The following is a 17,443-nucleotide window of genomic DNA, read 5'->3' on the forward strand; positions in this document are numbered from 1 at the left end:
AAACGTGTGCATACCATTTGGGGGGGGGGGAAAAAAATGGCATATATAATTACCCATACCTGTACATTCTTTACTACACGACGTACCTCCCGTTGCACACCGTTTTCGTTTTATTTTCCTTCTTTGGTATCTTAAAGTTAATAGTAAAATTGGCCGCTTTTTTTCCTTCCTCCCCATTGTTCAGTAAATTTTTCAATTTGGCACTGGAACTTTCTAGCTGCTCCTTGGTCACTGAATAAATGTCCTTCTTGTAGCCTTTTTTTATTTTCTCCGATTTGATATTATTCATAACTTCATTTTCATTTGTTTTCCAGTACTTCCCCAGTTCTGCATCGATGGCGATGTAAATGTAGGGGCATTTGAAAAGGTCGTCAATAAAATTTGCATACGTGTGTAGGCTACTCAGAGGGACTAAACAATTTTTTGGGTGTTTTGTTTTCCGAACGTTGGCAGGTAAAATAATATCAGGAATTTGCCCAAACAATAATTCTTTTTTCTTAAATTCGGGCAAATCTTTTTCAAAGATATTTTTATTTTTTTTGTAAAATTTGTAAGTACTTAAATAACTTTCCAAATTATTTTCTTCTTTTAATTTTACTATAAAGTTTTGATCTTTAAAACTTAATTTTGCATATTCCTTTTGGAATTTTTTTTTTTCTTCTTCCTCTTTTTTCTCTTCTTCTTCCACATTTTTTTCTTTTTTTTTATTTATCTGCTCATTCAGTTGCATCCGTTTGATGAAGAATTCATCATCCAAGTTGTAGTACTTTCTGTATATATCTTCATGCTCGTTCATGTCTAATTTTTTCCCGTAAAGGTAGTACTTACCTCCTTCGTCTTTTTTTTTCACTTGGTAGGGCTTTTTAAAAAATCGCTCGTAATCCTTCGCTGCTTGCTGTTCCACGTAATCTTCATAGAACATGACTTCTCCGTCGTATATTTTTTTCCGCAGAGTTTTTTTTTCCGTCGCTTGTTTTTGTCCCTGTTGTTCATTTTGAGGAATCCAAATTTTAAAATCCCCTTCGTAGCAGTTTTGGTTATTTTCCGTTCCGTCTGTCACTGCTTCGCCAAGTTTCCCCCCAGCAAAGTGCGCATTTATTTGGTCATATATGTACTCCGTTTTTATTTCATCAAAATTGGCATTTTTCAAATTGGGGGGATATCTGTATGGAGACACAGGCAGCTTGTTAACCCACTTGGCTGCATTTTTTTCTTTGTATTTTCTGTACAGTTCAGTGTAGTCTAGAATGTTGTGGAGCGCCAGACTTTGTCCATCTGCTGTGCCCTCCCCCTCCGCAGCGCCCCAACGGTCTTCTTCTTCCTTTACCCATCTGCAATGCGCAGGTCTGTCTAAAATTTCGCAGTTGAACAGTTTTTCCATGTCTGCGTCGATATGCAGTACATCCCCTGTCGTGTACTTGTCAAAAATGGAAGCAATTTCTAACCAAAGGAAGCTACCAACACGACTGAAACGCCAGCGAGGTCAAATATGTCTGCAAGAACATTGACCGCTTTGCACATTCGTTGGTCACCACTGCCGCGCAATTTTTATTTTTTTATGAACAACTGCGTTGGTACAAATGGACAAATGGAAGATGTTAAAGAAAAAAAAAAAAAAAAACACTCAAACGAATACGTACACCATGCACGCACTGCATGTTGTAAACGTATGACGCACAAAAAACAACTGGCAATTTTACAATGAAGCGTGGAAAAAAAAAAAAAAAAAAAAAAACCAACACAAAACAAAACAAAACACAGCGACACGCACGTGTGAATTGCTCACATTAATATTTTTTAAAATGTACACACAAAAAAAAAAAATACATCTTCCATGGATACATGACGCATGATGTGTGCAACAGATTTAAATGCCCAGACGTATGCACACGCGTCTTTTCCTCATCGAGTAGTTAGACACAACCGATGTAATGCCCCCTTTGTGTTACTTTCCCAGGGGAAGGATTGCCAACGGGATGAACACACACAGAGAAGATTCTCCCGTTTGCTGTTCCTCCCTTATAACAGTCCGTAATTGAAAAGAGAAAGTATTATTTATTAAGAACTATTTATTTTTTCAAGTTTAGGGTTATTCAAAAAAAAAAAAAAAAAAAAAATTAATTGTAAAGTTGGGGACGCAAACTGGGCGATGTGTGTAAAATTATAAACAACGATATGCCAAAAAGGACAGCATGGAAAGGTGGGGAATGCATGAAGGGGTAGTTACTACAAGTAGAATTAAAAAGGATGAGGTGATGGGGTTTACATTTTACGTAGCAGTTAAAACAATTTTAGGAACAGACAAGAAATAGGTTTACCATTGGTGCATGCACAGCAGTGTATATGTGTGTGTGTGTGCGGGGCTAACTACTACCCTGACGAATGAGACGCGTGTGCCAAAAAGGGCAAACATGCCAGTATACGCACATGTTCCGACAAATGGGACGTATACACACATACCCACTCGTTTTAACCAGCGAAATGAACAGCAGGGGGAGGTGAATCAAAAGAAGAAAAAAAAAATTGGTAAAAACAAGGTAGACGCATAAGTGGCGTCATACAGTTGTGCAGCAACGCCTAGTCGTTTTTCTTGTCTGCCGGAGCGGACTGAGCCACCACCTGGTGCTGCCCCTGGGCCAGGTGCTCGTGCCGGTTCTTGTCCACTTTATAGATGCACCTCTGATATATGTAGCACAAAAATATAACATCGTCTCGAAAGCAAGAAAGCTTGTGCATCCACGGCATGTCAATTAGGAAAAAGGCAATGTCATCGATGAAGGTGTTTAGCGACTTGTAAATGAGAGCCTTCCATGGTAGGTGCTCCACAGATTTTAGCTTATAATTTATGTATAATTGTGGGGTCATCATAATAAACCCAAAGGTATAAACTGTTCCAGCAAGCACAGAGATTATGTAGGAGTACCAAGACTTGTATTTATAGTAGAATAGAGAATAAATAGCATATCCAATGAAACAGGGGATGAGAACAATTCCAACATATTTAACTGCAATTTTGTCGTACTTCTTGGTCATCGATTCTGTGTAATTTTTTTTGTCCTTTAATATGATATAGGGATAGGATTTACTAAAAGATACATGCACTGCTTTGGTAACTTTCCACGCAGAGAGTGCCACTCCAACGAACATCTCGAATAGAAGTAACCAGGACGTGTTCTCAGAATCGTATAAATATAAGGCTAATATTATGTCACACACAAAGGTCGTTATAACGCTAAGAGCTGACAGTCCCTCCATGGACTCATTTTGGTACCAAAATTGCATATCATTTTTGAAGGCGAAAAAGGAAAATATAGAATGGAGTAAAATAAAAAGAGCAGAAAAAATTAACATGTAAATATTTGTAGTCATAATAATTTTTTTCATCATGTTAATTTCCTTTGTAGCTGTTGCGTTTGTCAAATTTTGGAAAGAAAACGTCTGGTCATTTTTATCCATCATTTGTATCGATGTATCCAACTGTTTTATGAACATATAATACATAAAACTGCAGGTGCCATAATTTATTTCAATTTTTACTAACTTATTTTCGTCTGCATTTTTTTCCACCACGTAGGAATGAATGTCTTTTTCACTTTTTGTTATCCTATACGGATCGTACACTGAGATGTAACTCGTCCTCTTATCCTTATCCTTTAAAAAGGTTCTGTCTAAAACATAGTAATCATTTTCTATGAGCCAAAAATCGGACAAAAATATTGGGGGAGTATACGTACCATTGTGTATATTAATTTTCCACCTTTTCAAATGAGGCATATTAAATTCGTTAATTCGGTGCTTCGCTTGATCATAAATAATGTTAATATCTATTCTCTTTTTTATGTGATAGAATTCTTCTTTTTTTCCTTTTTCCCCTTTCTTCTCTTCTTCCTCTTTTATTCTTTTCTTCTTATTCGTGTAGCTTCCGTCCATTAAGTTATATTTTTCATCTTCCTCCGATTCGAAAGGCTTCATTTTCACCGTCAGGGGGATGTTTTCAATGAGAAGCTGTTTCTTGAATTCGTCTTTTATTGTGCTACCTAGCAGGTTGGACGCATTACGGTTTTTATAAAAGTGCAATGGGATCATAATGACGCTGAGGTACTTTTCTCCCTTCCACGAATCATTTAAATAAAAGCTAAAGTTAGTCGGGTCATATTTGCTGAACTTTTTATATGTGTATAATTCCTTCTCCCTCACTTGTATCATTTTACTTTTCTTTTTTATGTATTCATAGTCGACTGAATGGTTGTCACTAAGGAATAGGTAGAGGTCAAATATGTCCCCATGTTCTAGACTATTGCTTAGGGTCAAATTGTTGCCTTCTATTTTACTTCCATATTTTGACCCCGTTTTGTTTTTCCCTCCTGTTATGAAATACATCACCATGTGCATGATTAGCATTTGCGCAATGATGGATATAAGTTTCTGGAAAAATGGGGTCCTCGCATTTTCGTTTCCTGCCCCGTTATCGTTTGCGGCGTTCGCCCCGCCGCCTGGGGCGTTTGGCACACTTAGTTGGGATCCCATACTACACGGTTTGTCGACACAACGGGATCGATGAAAAGTTGATCTACGTTCGTGTGGGGTGCTACTCACTCAGCTATACACACATTCATACGTATGACGCACTTGAGGGGGGTAAATATGCTCGTACCCACAGACAGAACCCTTCACGGAACTGTTACTCCTGTAGAGCAATAGAATCACCCCTAACGTGCAGTGTAGTAACTCTTCTCTTGAGCGCTTGTACTCCTATGTGTTTTCACCTTGCGCATTTACATGGCTCCTAAGTGGTGGTCAGTTTGCTGGGGGCTAACATGCGGAAATGCAATAGCAGAGGGGGATATACATACGGGCACGCTACGTGCAGATATTATATGCATAAATGCATCCACACGTTACAGCCAAAGGGAGATTTCATCTACATGGGCATACTGAAGAAACTGATGCAAATTTAGCGTATATTACTGAGCGATAAATTCAGCACGGTCAACCTTGACACAAGTGCTTTTTCCTCTTTCCTCTTTCCTATTTTTGACTTTTTTACATCCCTGTAAAGATATGAACCCATCTGCTACAACAAGGGCAATTTTCTCCTCATATTTTGCTGAAAAGCGATTACTTCCTTTTTTCTACTTTGGCAATTTAAAAAAAAAAAAAAAAAAAATGACTGACGTGGGGGAATTAACCGAGTCGTATAGCAGTAGTGCAAAGGTTTAGAAGCCACAATCCAGTGCCATAAAATGTGTTCTCCCGCTACCGCGCATGAATTTATTATTTTGCTATATTTATTCTTTTATTTTCCTATATGTTAAAAGAGGCAAAATGGGCATTTTTTTAATCTGCCCCTTAAATGATATAGTGGCTTACATTTTACATTTGTGCAAATTGCCATGTTGCAAATATGCGAAAATAAAAAAAAAAAAAAAACTCCCAAAATGGTTAGGATCCATCTACAGTTACAGGCGTTTATCAGTCTATGAATAAATTCTCCTGTGTAGAAGGAATACATTCACGGGTGGTATATCCTACACGCCGTTGACATGCAAACTCTGCTTCGATATAGTTTTCGCAGTTGCCATGAAAAAAAAAAAGCTGTAACATTTGCCACGGTCAAAATTTTGATACGTTATGTAGAGCATATGTGAGGGAGTAAAAGCGCCCACGTGGCGAACGTCTATGGGGGGTGTATGGACCTATGCCTTTGTCATCCCCTTTTAAGGAGAGTTGGTAACATTCAGCAGGATGGTACATACATTGTATATTTTTAAAAAAGGGAAAAATGAAAGGCAAACGGGCACACGTTGTTTTTAAGTCCAAAGATATTCATGAAAGACAAAAAAAAAAAAAAAAAAAAAAAATGAACATAAATCGTAAAACATATCGCGTGAAATGTACGGCGCAGAACGCTACGCGGGAGAAACGGACTGACGGTGCGCATGCCAACAAATGAGCTGCACCATGGGGGGTAGCCAAGTGGGTAGGCAAATTGGGGGCACATCATGGGTTAAGGGGGGGATAACATAGGATTGGACGGCAGGCAGGTCAATCGACGGCCAAAGTCTTCGCGAGGACCCTTCCCCGACCACAAGAAATGTCACACACTATTTCGCCATTAAACAGTTCAGAATCCACGAGCGTAGGTTCGTTATGATTTTTTTTATCGCTTAGCGCCAAACAGGAGGAGTTGTATTTCCCCCAAGAGTACAATTTATTGTCGGAAAGAAGCATAGAATAGTAGTAGGTATTTCCACCTGCCTGTATTTTGTCTATATTTTTTTTAATTATGCTATTTTGGTAGAGAGGACTTAAAGTTATGGCTTTGGGTTCCAGCCATGCTCTTGAGCCCCAAAAGAAGATGACGTTATTTTCTGAGCAAGCAATCATATGATTGTCCCCACAAGCAATAAATTTGATTTTAATATTTTCCATGTCGAAATATTTCACTTTATTTGGATATACCTCATGGGAGTATAAATCTCCGATGCTATTTTCTATGCCAAGCTGTCCATAGTCATTCCTTCCCCAAACGTATACCTCTCCATCCGTTGACAACGCAGCAGAAAAACTATGACCACAAGAAATTCCCTTCACGGTAATATTGTTACTAATGAAAAAATCTATTTCTTCAAAAAATAATTGATCTCCGTGGTTTCCTTTACCTAATCTACCAAATTCACCTCGTCCACATCCGTACACCTTCCCATTTTTTGTCAACACTAAACTGTGTTGTTCACCACAACAGATATTTACAAAATCAGAATCATCACTTTTAAATGACTCCACTTTTTTGGGGGTACTTAAATTCTGCTTGTTTCCATGTCCTAATCCATTTGCTCCTTTGAAAAAATTCCCACCCCATCCCCACGTGTATAGGTTATTATTCACATCCACTGCCATAGTGTGTTTAAAACCACAACACACGTCTTTGAATTTTACATCGCCCTCTGTCTTCACTTCCTTTGGTGTTAAGGAATAATTTTTATTTCCATCATTTTCTTCCTCTATCGGTCTCCCTAACTGTCCTTTATCATTCAAACCGTAAGTGTATATTTTCCCGTCGACTATAAAAGCTGCGTGATTACAACCAGCTGATAATTTTTCAATTTTTGCATTTTCGAAATTTGGAACTTTTTCCGGCATTTTGTTCTTCTCCCCAACCTTGACGGAGGAAAAAATACTTTCGCCGGAGCACCCCCACCTCCACAGGTTGTACCTCTTCTCCTTCCCCTGCAGGTTTTCGTTGTGCCTCTTCTCTGCCTTCTTTTCCACCTTTACCTTACTGCTGTAAAACTTCACGTCCCACTTGAAGAAGCGACTTCTTCGCTTCACCTCGTTTTGAATTCTTTGCATTTTCGCATCTTACGTAGTGTGTGTATTTTTTTGGGTTACTCTCCTCGGGCAAAAACGAACCAGTGGGATGCTCACAGAGGAACAGCGAGACAACGCTAAACATATCTTCCGCTTTTGCGTAGACACTCTTCGGGGGTGCAGGAGATGTGCTATGTCTGTATATGCGTTTCCTACGTTAGTTCTATGCGGGAAAACGTCCGGTTGTTGCGACGTTCGTTCGTTCTGACTTGGTTTACTACCACGTGTGATGCCGCTGTGTGGATTGCCTCTACAGATTACACAACTTACGCAAAAAAAAATTGTATCTTCCAATTTGGCGACAAACAGTTGCACCTTTTCTCGATTTAAAAAGTTCAAATGGAGATTTTCCCCACAGGAGTTAGGCTAACTAGGTCCTTTTTTTTTTTTAAATTATTTTTTGCCAGCGTTGATTTGACCCCTTGGGGGAATTGTAAACATGTACTAACGCATGGTAAGCGCGCACCGCCACAAAAAATAGAGAGCAGCTTCTCACCTGTTGAGAGCTTTCTACTTAAAAATACAATACACGGGGGAATACGGAAAAAATAGAAAAAAATAAAAATCTAAGAATTACGTTGCAAATATGCGAAAATAAAAAAAGCGGACCATAATTTTCTACGAATTAAAAAAAAAAAAAAAACTCTACAAAGAACGTTGCGCAAAAAAAGGAGGCAATAAGGTATCACTGTGTTGCTTTTTATTTTTCCCCTTTTAATTAACCCCATTTTAGTGCGCTGCAGTGGTGCTTAGTATATATACATACTAATGCTCTTGCCCCTACCGATACAGGTGACACACAAATGCGGTGCAACTTACAACTCGGAGAAACATAAAAAATGGACTGTGCAAATTTTATCGCATATATGTCACACCCCCGGCACGAAATGAGAGAGAGCATTTGAAAAAAAAAAAAAAAAAAAGTTAAGCGTAGAAGACGAACGTACATGTAGGCACACAACTAGCACACAAGCGCGATCACCTCGCTGAACCGAAAAAGCACATATGAAGAAACTTCTTTTGTAACGGTGTCACCCTTTCAGGCAGCTTATATTCAGGGGAAGAACAGGCGACTCTGGACTGATCGCAAAAATGGGATTAAAAAAAAAGGACTCTGCTTTTTTCCCATATGTGTGCAGGGCACTGAACTAGGCGAAATGCTCCTCAGCACTTTTGGGAAATTGTTGGAGTAAGCTTTCACGCATTGGGGAGTTGGCAATCATGCAAGGATAACCTTCTCAGGAGGGAAAAAAAAAAAAAAAAAGTAAAAAAAAATGTCAAATTTGCTAATCAAATGTCCATTTATTATATTTTTTTTTTTTTTTTTCACTACTATGTTAACGTTGTGATGTATCTGGGTTGACACATTGCGAATAGGGGAATGCAGACAACTGTTTGCAGAACTGCGTTGTGTTCCCCCCAAAAGAGGTGAAAAAAACACACAACAGTAGAACTCATGCAAAACGTGAAAACATCCATTTGTCAATTTGGCCGTGTCTGGCATAGCGGCCAAATCATCCCTAGCGGCATCACAAAATTTCCTAACCCATCATCCCTGGAGAGCTTTTCAAAAGCTACCAACATGCCTTGACAAAACCGGGGAAGAACATTTTCTGTATGAGCGCACGAGCTTGGTGTCTACACAGGCCGAAGAAGGAGTAATATCCGCGAGCTCTGCCTGGGGGGGGAAGGAAGGACGCGTTTTATTGTGTTCACGTTGTGTAGGAGGTAGGTACATGCATGTAAATATGGACATTTCTCTTTGTTTATTTTTTTGCGCATTTTTTCGTGTATTTATGTGCATTTTTCTGCCTGCCCTTGTTTGCACCTACCTGTGATTGCACACCTGTTCCGGAACCTGACAGGGCAGGAGTCCCTGGGAAGAGAAGACAACTTATATTTCCAGTAAACATATTCAATAGGGGACGATGCTTCTGCTATGTACTTTTTTAGTAGCTCTCTTTTTTCCTTGTATCTTTCAATGAGGTACTTCCTCTTTAAATTTCTCTGTACTCTTGCTTCATGTCTTTTGATTACTGTGTACTTGTCGTTTGGGTCTAGCCTTTTCTTCAAATGCAAGGGGGTTATTTTTCCAACACAACTTTGGTTCTTCCTTTTTGCACCCAACGTTGTGGATCCATTTAAAAATAACTGGAAGGGGCACCTCTCATTTCTGTGCAGGGTCTTCTTAGCGTTCGTTAAAACGAGATAAACGAAAAAAAATTTTATGAACTTCAGCATTTCACATCTTCATCCGTTGGGGAAATACGTGCCGTGTAGTGATTTAATATATTTGTGTGAGTGTGAGGGGGGATGTTGGGACCAAATGGGGGGACAATTCCCCAGTGTGTGCAGTGTATGAAAATGAGAAAGCCTCCTCTGGCATGCCAAACTGGTGTGGCACTTTTTTAGCATCCCTCAGCAAGTGTGCACAAGTGTGTGCAAGTACATATGCGCATTTTGGCGAATGTCCTTATATGTGTTGCCTCATCACTCGGAAGGAGGAATTCCTCATGTTTCCGCTTCTTTTGGCACATCGGAGGAAGAAAGGGTTGCTCACTCGTTCGAACAGGGGATATATACAAACGTTCTGTGATCTCTTCAGAGGTCACCTTTAAGATGTTCCCAAATGAAAAAAAAAAAAAAAAAAAAAAAAATTGTACTGAATTAGCATGCCTGAAAAATCATTTTGAACAACTCCTTCCTATTTGCCTGTTCAAAGGTGAAGAAAAATATTGGTCAATTTTGGAGCAAGGGGAAGGAAAAAAAAGAGCGCCGCTGCGTTGTCGGGGGTAAGCCAGGCCGGAGTTTTTTCCCTTTCTCGGAATGGATAACATTTTACAGGCGGCCCAATGTGCAGAATATATATATATATATATTTATTTATTTTCTTCTTTTCAGGGTTGCCCTTCGCATAACTTCCAAAATGTGGCTTTAAAAATAAAAGAAGTTTTAAAAAAAAAAAATAAAAAAAAAAAATTCATAAATTTTTAAAAGACCAAAAAATGTGACCGTACAGTGGGGAGAAACATACACTATGTACTACTTTAAAAAAAGAACTGACAAGACAAACGGTTCATAATGGACACTTCCCATTGAGGGGTTCTTATTTAATGGCACAGGGGCATTATCAGAAAGGAACTCAGTAGGGTTGTCCTTTACTAACGCGGTGTGTTTTACCGGAGGGGACGTTCTACGGTGGAGCGCTCCACACATACAGCGAAGTCATTACAGGCAAATTATATGATCAACAGAATTTTTGTTCTGCTTAACAAAGTGTTGACGTGGATTCATAATTTCCCGATGTATAGTGTTATATTTGACGTACTTGGGGGTAGTGCTACTTTCTATGTGCTCCAACGAAGCCTTATGTATTCGATTATTTAAAATATCCATAATATTGCTTTGAACACTTGGGACTTTAGTGGAAGGATTGTTCTTTGCAGCCACGTCGTTATTTTTTTTGTTTCCCCTACTACTACTACTACTACTACTACTACTTACGTCGTTTACCAAATTGTTTAACCTTTTTTTTATGTCCTTATCATAATCCGCAATGTTGTCCGGTCTCTTTTGTGCATCCACTTTGCTTCCATTCATTTTTTTGTATGTCACTTTTTCACGTATTTTTCCATCCCCTAAATGTTCACTATGGGCTAGTTTTATGTCCTCATCATTCTCCAGTTGGTACTCCTGCATAGGGTCATTCTCCCACCCTGAATGGAATGTCTCACCAAGCTGACTATCTAAGGTTTTTTTTTTTTTCTTTTTTTTTTGCTTTGACGAAAGGGGAAGATTCCCATTTGGTTTTCTACTTCCATCGGAATTGCCCGATTTGGAAGACTCATTGTCTATATTTCTGAATGATTCGCATAGACTTTTTATTTTTTCGATTCTTTCGTTGCACCTGTCTTGTTCTTCCTTCATTCGTGACTCATCAAGGGGGGACATATCGGCACGGTTGGATGTTTTACCGTGCGTGTTCATCCTGTTATGTGTGCATTCCCTTGTCACGGTTAAATAATTAGACCGTTGTTTTTGTATTTTGTTTTCTTCATCTTCCGAATTGGCGTAACCGCGATTGTCATCGTCATTGTCGGATGTGCAGGCTGAAGAGGACCCTTTTGGTTGCCCCCTTTGGTGGTAACTTTCCCCATCAAGGGGGCTGCTAACACGGGGAGAGGCACTTCCTTCTCCTCGGTTTCCATCCGTGTCAAACGAAACAATCGACTGGATAATTTTATTCAGGTTTGCGAAGAAGTTTCTAAAGTACTTGTCTTGCTCTCCGATCAGTTCGCAGCACTCGTTTTGTTTGTCCTTCTGCGGGGGAAGCGGGGGGCAGTGTACATTTTGTTGCTTCCACGCAAAGCGAAGAGGCGGAATACTCCCCAAGGATTTGCTCTTCTCACACACTTACTGCGTAACCCATGAGCGCATTCACTTTGCGGCTGAGCTGCTCCAACTTGTCCTTGTAGTTCTTTCCATTTTGATAAAACTGGTCATAATTTTTTGCTAAGCTTTCTAAATTCTTCACCCTCACCGTAAGGATGTTTATTTTTTTGAGCGATTCAATGTTTACTGAGTGCAGCCTTTTATTTTCGCTGTTCAGGAAGGTTATTAAATTTTTAAGCTCCTCCACAGTTTCGCAGTCGTTTTCTTTTAGCATGTCCTGGATGCACTTCTTTTCGACCTTCCCCTGTCTGTCAGCGGATTCTGCATTTTTCTTCATTTTGTTCGTTCTTCTCTGCGTTCGCTTCAGATGCTCCTGCTAGGGATGGTTAATTACTTTTTCTTTTTTTTTCCCTGCACCTGGACCTGCTCAAGGTTCATGAAGATGTCCTATTTTATGTAACTGAACGGATTAGCGAATGAGCCAAGGAATGAAGGGGAGGGATAAAAATCCTCTGCATTTTGACCCTTACATTTGTGCATGCATAAGTGTGCCTATGTCTACGTGGGCACAGATGTCGTAAGGGATCCCAATGTGCAGTGCGCCGCGTGAGTATACTCTTTTGCCTAAAGCGCAAAACAATTGTGTCATTCCTGCTCCTCCCTTTTTAGGAATATTCCCATGAGTCGAATTTATCCCAACCGTAATAATGTGCAATTAAGCAAAAAGGGGGTGCGTTTATTATAAAAAAAAAAAAAAAAAAAAAAGACACCCATTTGTGGAACCCGCGATGAGAGTGAAACATTTCAGACCTATATAAACGCATCGCATTTTTTATGAATAAACCATTTTGATATTTAAACATTTATGATTGCATACTGTTATATGCTTCCACTTCTTACCCATATGAAATGTTTCTTTTTATCCACCGATTTATCCGCTTCGGTGCGAGTATGCTAACCACATAACACACGCTACATCCACCCATAGTAAGAACAAAGCATGAAAATATTATTACACTCCCTGCTGTTTTACCCAACCTGTTTGTGTGTCCTAAATGGCAACAAGAAAAAAGGAAAGATGTCATAAAACGGGGAAATCGAACAAACCAAGTTTCCACTCCGTCGTGTCTGATTATTCCAATGTGAGCCATTGCGACGGCGATGGTGACAGGCGAGGAAACCCTGCCACTGCTGGAATGATGAATAGTGCCATTTTCTCAGATCAACTAAAGGAAAAATATAAAAACGAACGAAGGGAATTTCTCCAACCTGGGAAAAGTGAAAAGAAGTGCGGGAAGGAAGAGTTTGTCCAACTTTTTAAAATTACTGATGGTGCGCAAAATGGGTATGTTATAGACACCCCATGTAAATTTAAGCCAAACAAATGCAAAAAAAAAATAAACGTAACGAATGTGAATTTACAAGATAGATCAAATGAGAAGGTCGAAAAAGAAATTGACGTGACGGAGTTGTGGAGCTATTTAAGTCATGTGCACAATTCGGAGGGCAGCAGGCTGAGGTACAAAATTGGCCAAATAATGGATACGCGAAATGCAAAAAGTCAGGCAGAAATGGAAAATCACACACATGGGGGGGATAAGGATCCATCCAAAGGGGGTGACCAAGAAAAATTTAACTATGACGAATATAAACACATGATCAAATATATACTTCCCAGCATGGGGGAAAACAAGATAAAATTCTCCTGGTGCGTTTTGAAAAGCAATTTAAATTGCGACGGGGAAGAAATAAATTACAAAGACTTTTCCACATTTATTAATCTCAAAGGGGGAAATGACCAAAATAGCTATGTAAACAAAATTGTGTGCAGTAAGTTAAAAAATAAAATGCTAAAGTACAATTTTAATCCAGAAGATGTGAAGCTAAAGACAATTAACTACATCGACAATGTCAGGCTGAAGGCTTCCGAATTTTCCAAACAGTTTAAGGAACTCATATCGGAGAGGGAGCTAGCCGATTTGTTCAAAGGGAAAGACAAAATAAAAATTGACGACCTGGAAAATTACGTCACGGAAATAATTGAACAACGGGGAAAGGATGTTCCGAACCCAACGGGGGGACCACGCTGGACCAACAGTGGTTATTCCCACGAATCGGAGAACAAATCAAAAGGAGCAAAAAAACGAGAAGGGTTGACAGAATTTAACATGAAGGCTTACATATCCACCCTGCTAACTAACAAAGATAATGAAGTGTCTGTGGATCACTTCATAAAAAATTTAAACATCGACTACGAAATGCTGAACAGCCAAAACAAAAGCATAAAAGACGCGTACGATTTTTACTCCAGAAATATTCCCCCCTCAGAAATTGTAGGGGAGCTATACGCAGAAGAATTGAACAAGGAGGAAATTAAAAGGGCAAAATTTTTAATCGAAGAAATAGACTACTCGGTGAGGAACAATTTCAAGTCAAATTATCTAGGCACAAAAAAGGAAAATAAAAAAACGGATTCGCAAGTTTCTTACTTATCCATTTATGAAATTTTTAAACATTTAGACATTGATAAAGATAGCTACATAACGAAGGAAGATTTACGTAAAAGTTTTGAAAAGCTAAAAATTAAAGATATCTCAAATACGGATGTTGATATACTGCTAAAATATATCGATACGGAAAAAAAGGGATTCATCAATGTGAATGATTTTTTAGCAAATTATCAACTTGAGGAGAAGTCTATGCTCAATTGGATTAAAAATACCAACAAGCCATATTTTGAATTCGTTAAAAATTTGCAGAGGGAGAGATATAACTTTGGTAAGGGTGCTCGGGAAAGGTCCTCCAGTGAGCATGTCCCGAACAACAGAAATGCCAATACTGCCAAAAAATACGACGATGTGGTTGCCAATTACAACTTGCAGCTGGACCCCTTTTGCCCCTCCTACGTTATAAGGGAGAGAATACGGGACAATTTCATGGCTAAAAAGGAAGACTTCTTAAACAAACATCTGCATGCCACTCGATTCCACTTAACGCAATACAAAAATACCAATAACCTGGTCCAACCAGTTGAAAATTCAGACCTCTATATGAGTGAAAACCTGAGGTTTAAAACGACCTATAATAACAGTTACAACAAGTCGTAAGACGTTTGCGCGAAGAGGTGAAGGAACAGACACTCCGTGGATTAGCGCATGGTGACTGTGTGGCGGTGCAGACTACTGTGCATACGGGCAGGACACAATTAAACATGGTATAAACGAACAGTACAGTGTAGTGCAGTATACATTGTAGTGGAGCGAACTTTTACCTGGCCCGATTGCTCCAGTCAGACCAGCGTCCTTCCTTTTGGTTAATATTTGTTCAGGGCGCACACATCTCGTTTGTCGCAATACTGGGAACAAATATGCAGCGGATCGATGATCAGTAAAATACAAAGCGAACCTTCTAATTCTGTTTCTTCACAGGTGTGCGTACTTTTACATCGAGGGCGAACTTTTTCTCAGGGCATCCTGGATGAGTCTTCCCTTTTTCCTACCTACCGCTAGCAGTGGTGGACTTGCAAGGGAGCGCACACACATCACCTTTTTAATTTTGAATTTTTCCAATGATTTTTTATTTTATTTATTTATTTTTTTGTAACAAAACACGAATTATTCTCCAATCGAGGCAGTCGCTTCATCGACGCACCCATTTGATTAAATCTTTTGTTTTTAAAGAAATTAACGAATGTAGAAAAATGCGTATTTTAAAGCGCTGCTTCAGTTATGTTCTCACATTAATAATGATCGTTTCAAGGGGAACATTTCGTATGAACGGTTCAGGTAAAAATGAAAATAAAAAAAACATTACCAAAAAAACATTGTAAAAACGTCGCAATGTTGTAAAACGAGTTTGTTCTTAAAGGAGAAACGTGTGCTGCTGCAACAAATATTAAATATAAAAGACAAAAGAAATTAAAAAGAAGGATATTCAAAAATATGAGCACTTACGATAAAATGAAAAAAAAAAAAAGAAAATATTCAAATGGTCATGAAGTAAGCCACTTTTTTTTTTTTTTCTTCTTCACGGGGGGATAAGCAATATGGTGCATATATACATATTTATATGCGTGCCCCGTGAGTTTTACCACGATTCGAGCTCATCGAGGAGGAAAATTCACGCACGCGCGAACCGGTGTGCAAAATGGCATATATAACATTGAGGGTAATTTCCATGCAGGCTTTTCTGCCTACACGATCTTTCTCCCTATCGCAGCGGCGAACACTATGGGAAAAGAATTGCACGTGGAACGTAATAGCTCCTGGTGCAATAGTACGGTTCCACTACGGGTACGTAAGTCCTCACCACTCTTTCTCCTTCAACATATTCATACTTCTTTTTGCCTGAACTTTTTTTTAATTCTTCCTCTTTTTCACTTCCCTCCTTTGAAGATTCGTCTTTTAGCTCTTTCTTATCTTCGTCCTTTTTCTTTTTTTTATCCTTGATTACTTTCTTATTGGATGAGCAGACGATGGAAGATTCGGCGGGGGTGTAGTAAACATAGTAATAGTAATATGGGTAGTAGTATGTCTCTGGGGTCAAGGTGTATTTTTTCGTTGTTCCGAAGCAGCCTGTCGATTTCGAGCTTACGACATATTTCCACGTCATGCCTAGGGGGTAGTAGTACGTGCTTGCTGGTTGCGGTCCTGCGGAAAAAAAAAAAAAAAAAAAACATGTACAAGTGTATATGTGCAAATGTTCACGCGCATGGACATATTTTGTAACGAAAGGAGGCGCCTCGCAAGGCACGCATTGGGAGAAATTTCCACATATGAATGACGCCCGAACGTACATATATACACATAACGAATTCTTTTTTTTTTTTTTTCTGTTTCATTACTTAAATAGACGCAGTCATAGGTATCTACAACTAGAGGAGCCATTTTGTTCGTTTTTCTGGTGTCTACTCTCTTGAGGTGTAAAATTCTTGTGCGCAGGGATTGCTATACGTATGTATGTATGTTGTATATATGAATGTATATTGCATAAAGGGGGAATTTCGCCGAAAAAGTTTTTCAAAAAAATGTGTGTACATAAAATTTCGTTTTTGAATGTTTTCTTAAGTGTTTTTATTGTGATGTTTTTGATTTAATTTTTAACACAACGAATGGTCTTTTTTTTCGCTTTCTCTGAATTAATTTTTTAATGTCTTTGTGTGTGGCTGCTTTTTTGAGCACACTTTTTCGCTTTCACCATTTTTTTGATCTTATTATCTGTCATTTGTTTCCCCTTGGTTTTTTTTTTTTTTTTTTAATGATTTAATGTGGTAGGCGAATAAACAGAGCGAAAAATCATTTCCAGCTCAAAGGCTCTAAAACAGCAGCAACTGTTGTACATGTTTGTGACATCCCTGTTGAAGAAGGATAAAATGTGCCTCCATTTCGCTCGTTCGTTGAACTTTTCCTTTTATAAATTTTTTTTTCTTCCACTATTTTGTTTAATCTGTCCCTCTGCTAACTTTCATTGCTCACGCAATTTGCATGCATGAGTGTGAAAAATATGAAAAGGCATTGTCTCCCATCAGAGGGGGAAGAACAATTTGAGCTCACCGATCTATTTTACTTCGCTCTGTTTTGCTTCATTTTATCTTTTTGTGGAAACCCCAACTTGGTTTGCATGTAGCGTACTGAGCATATAACGTATGTCCGCCTTTCTGTCAACATTGGCCCATTCTCAC

At 38.9% G+C, this 17,443-nt stretch overlaps 7 protein-coding genes across 7 annotated transcripts; 1 reads left to right on the top strand and 6 right to left on the bottom strand.

Moving 5' to 3' along the window:
• Window positions 1–73: 73 nt before the first annotated feature.
• PCOAH_00027110 (Uncharacterized protein) lies at window positions 74–1,381 on the bottom strand (the record flags this gene model as incomplete). Its single annotated transcript, XM_020059516.1, has 1 exon — window positions 74–1,381. One exon carries the CDS (start codon window positions 1,379–1,381, stop codon window positions 74–76), a length of 1,308 nt encoding a protein of 435 aa, XP_019914723.1.
• A 1,196-nt stretch (window positions 1,382–2,577) lies between these two features.
• Window positions 2,578–4,527, bottom strand: PCOAH_00027120 (Transmembrane protein; the record flags this gene model as incomplete). Its single annotated transcript, XM_020059517.1, has 1 exon — window positions 2,578–4,527. One exon carries the CDS (start codon window positions 4,525–4,527, stop codon window positions 2,578–2,580), a length of 1,950 nt encoding a protein of 649 aa, XP_019914802.1.
• Window positions 4,528–6,045: 1,518 nt separating this feature from the next.
• PCOAH_00027130 (Uncharacterized protein) lies at window positions 6,046–7,353 on the bottom strand (the record flags this gene model as incomplete). Its single annotated transcript, XM_020059518.1, has 1 exon — window positions 6,046–7,353. One exon carries the CDS (start codon window positions 7,351–7,353, stop codon window positions 6,046–6,048), a length of 1,308 nt encoding a protein of 435 aa, XP_019914937.1.
• A 1,592-nt stretch (window positions 7,354–8,945) lies between these two features.
• Window positions 8,946–9,612, bottom strand: PCOAH_00027140 (30S ribosomal protein S14; the record flags this gene model as incomplete). The annotated part of the gene is made up of 2 exons (XM_020059519.1): window positions 8,946–9,049; window positions 9,204–9,612. The coding sequence occupies 2 exons, from the start codon at window positions 9,610–9,612 to the stop codon at window positions 8,946–8,948; spliced, it is 513 nt and encodes a 170-aa protein (XP_019915166.1).
• Window positions 9,613–10,599: 987 nt separating this feature from the next.
• On the bottom strand, window positions 10,600–12,400 carry PCOAH_00027150 (Uncharacterized protein; the record flags this gene model as incomplete). Its single annotated transcript, XM_020059520.1, has 2 exons — window positions 10,600–11,691; window positions 11,789–12,400. 2 exons carry the CDS (start codon window positions 12,098–12,100, stop codon window positions 10,600–10,602), a joined length of 1,404 nt encoding a protein of 467 aa, XP_019914817.1.
• A 418-nt stretch (window positions 12,401–12,818) lies between these two features.
• Window positions 12,819–14,870, top strand: PCOAH_00027160 (Uncharacterized protein; the record flags this gene model as incomplete). The annotated part of the gene is made up of 1 exon (XM_020059521.1): window positions 12,819–14,870. One exon carries the CDS (start codon window positions 12,819–12,821, stop codon window positions 14,868–14,870), a length of 2,052 nt encoding a protein of 683 aa, XP_019914862.1.
• A 1,120-nt stretch (window positions 14,871–15,990) lies between these two features.
• Window positions 15,991–16,649, bottom strand: PCOAH_00027170 (Uncharacterized protein; the record flags this gene model as incomplete). The annotated part of the gene is made up of 2 exons (XM_020059522.1): window positions 15,991–16,412; window positions 16,607–16,649. 2 exons carry the CDS (start codon window positions 16,647–16,649, stop codon window positions 15,991–15,993), a joined length of 465 nt encoding a protein of 154 aa, XP_019914991.1.
• Between the last annotated feature and the right edge of the window lie 794 nt (window positions 16,650–17,443).

This window comes from Plasmodium coatneyi, chromosome 9 (genome assembly GCF_001680005.1).
Source record: "Plasmodium coatneyi strain Hackeri chromosome 9, complete sequence".
Lineage (NCBI taxonomy): Eukaryota > Apicomplexa > Aconoidasida > Haemosporida > Plasmodiidae > Plasmodium > Plasmodium coatneyi.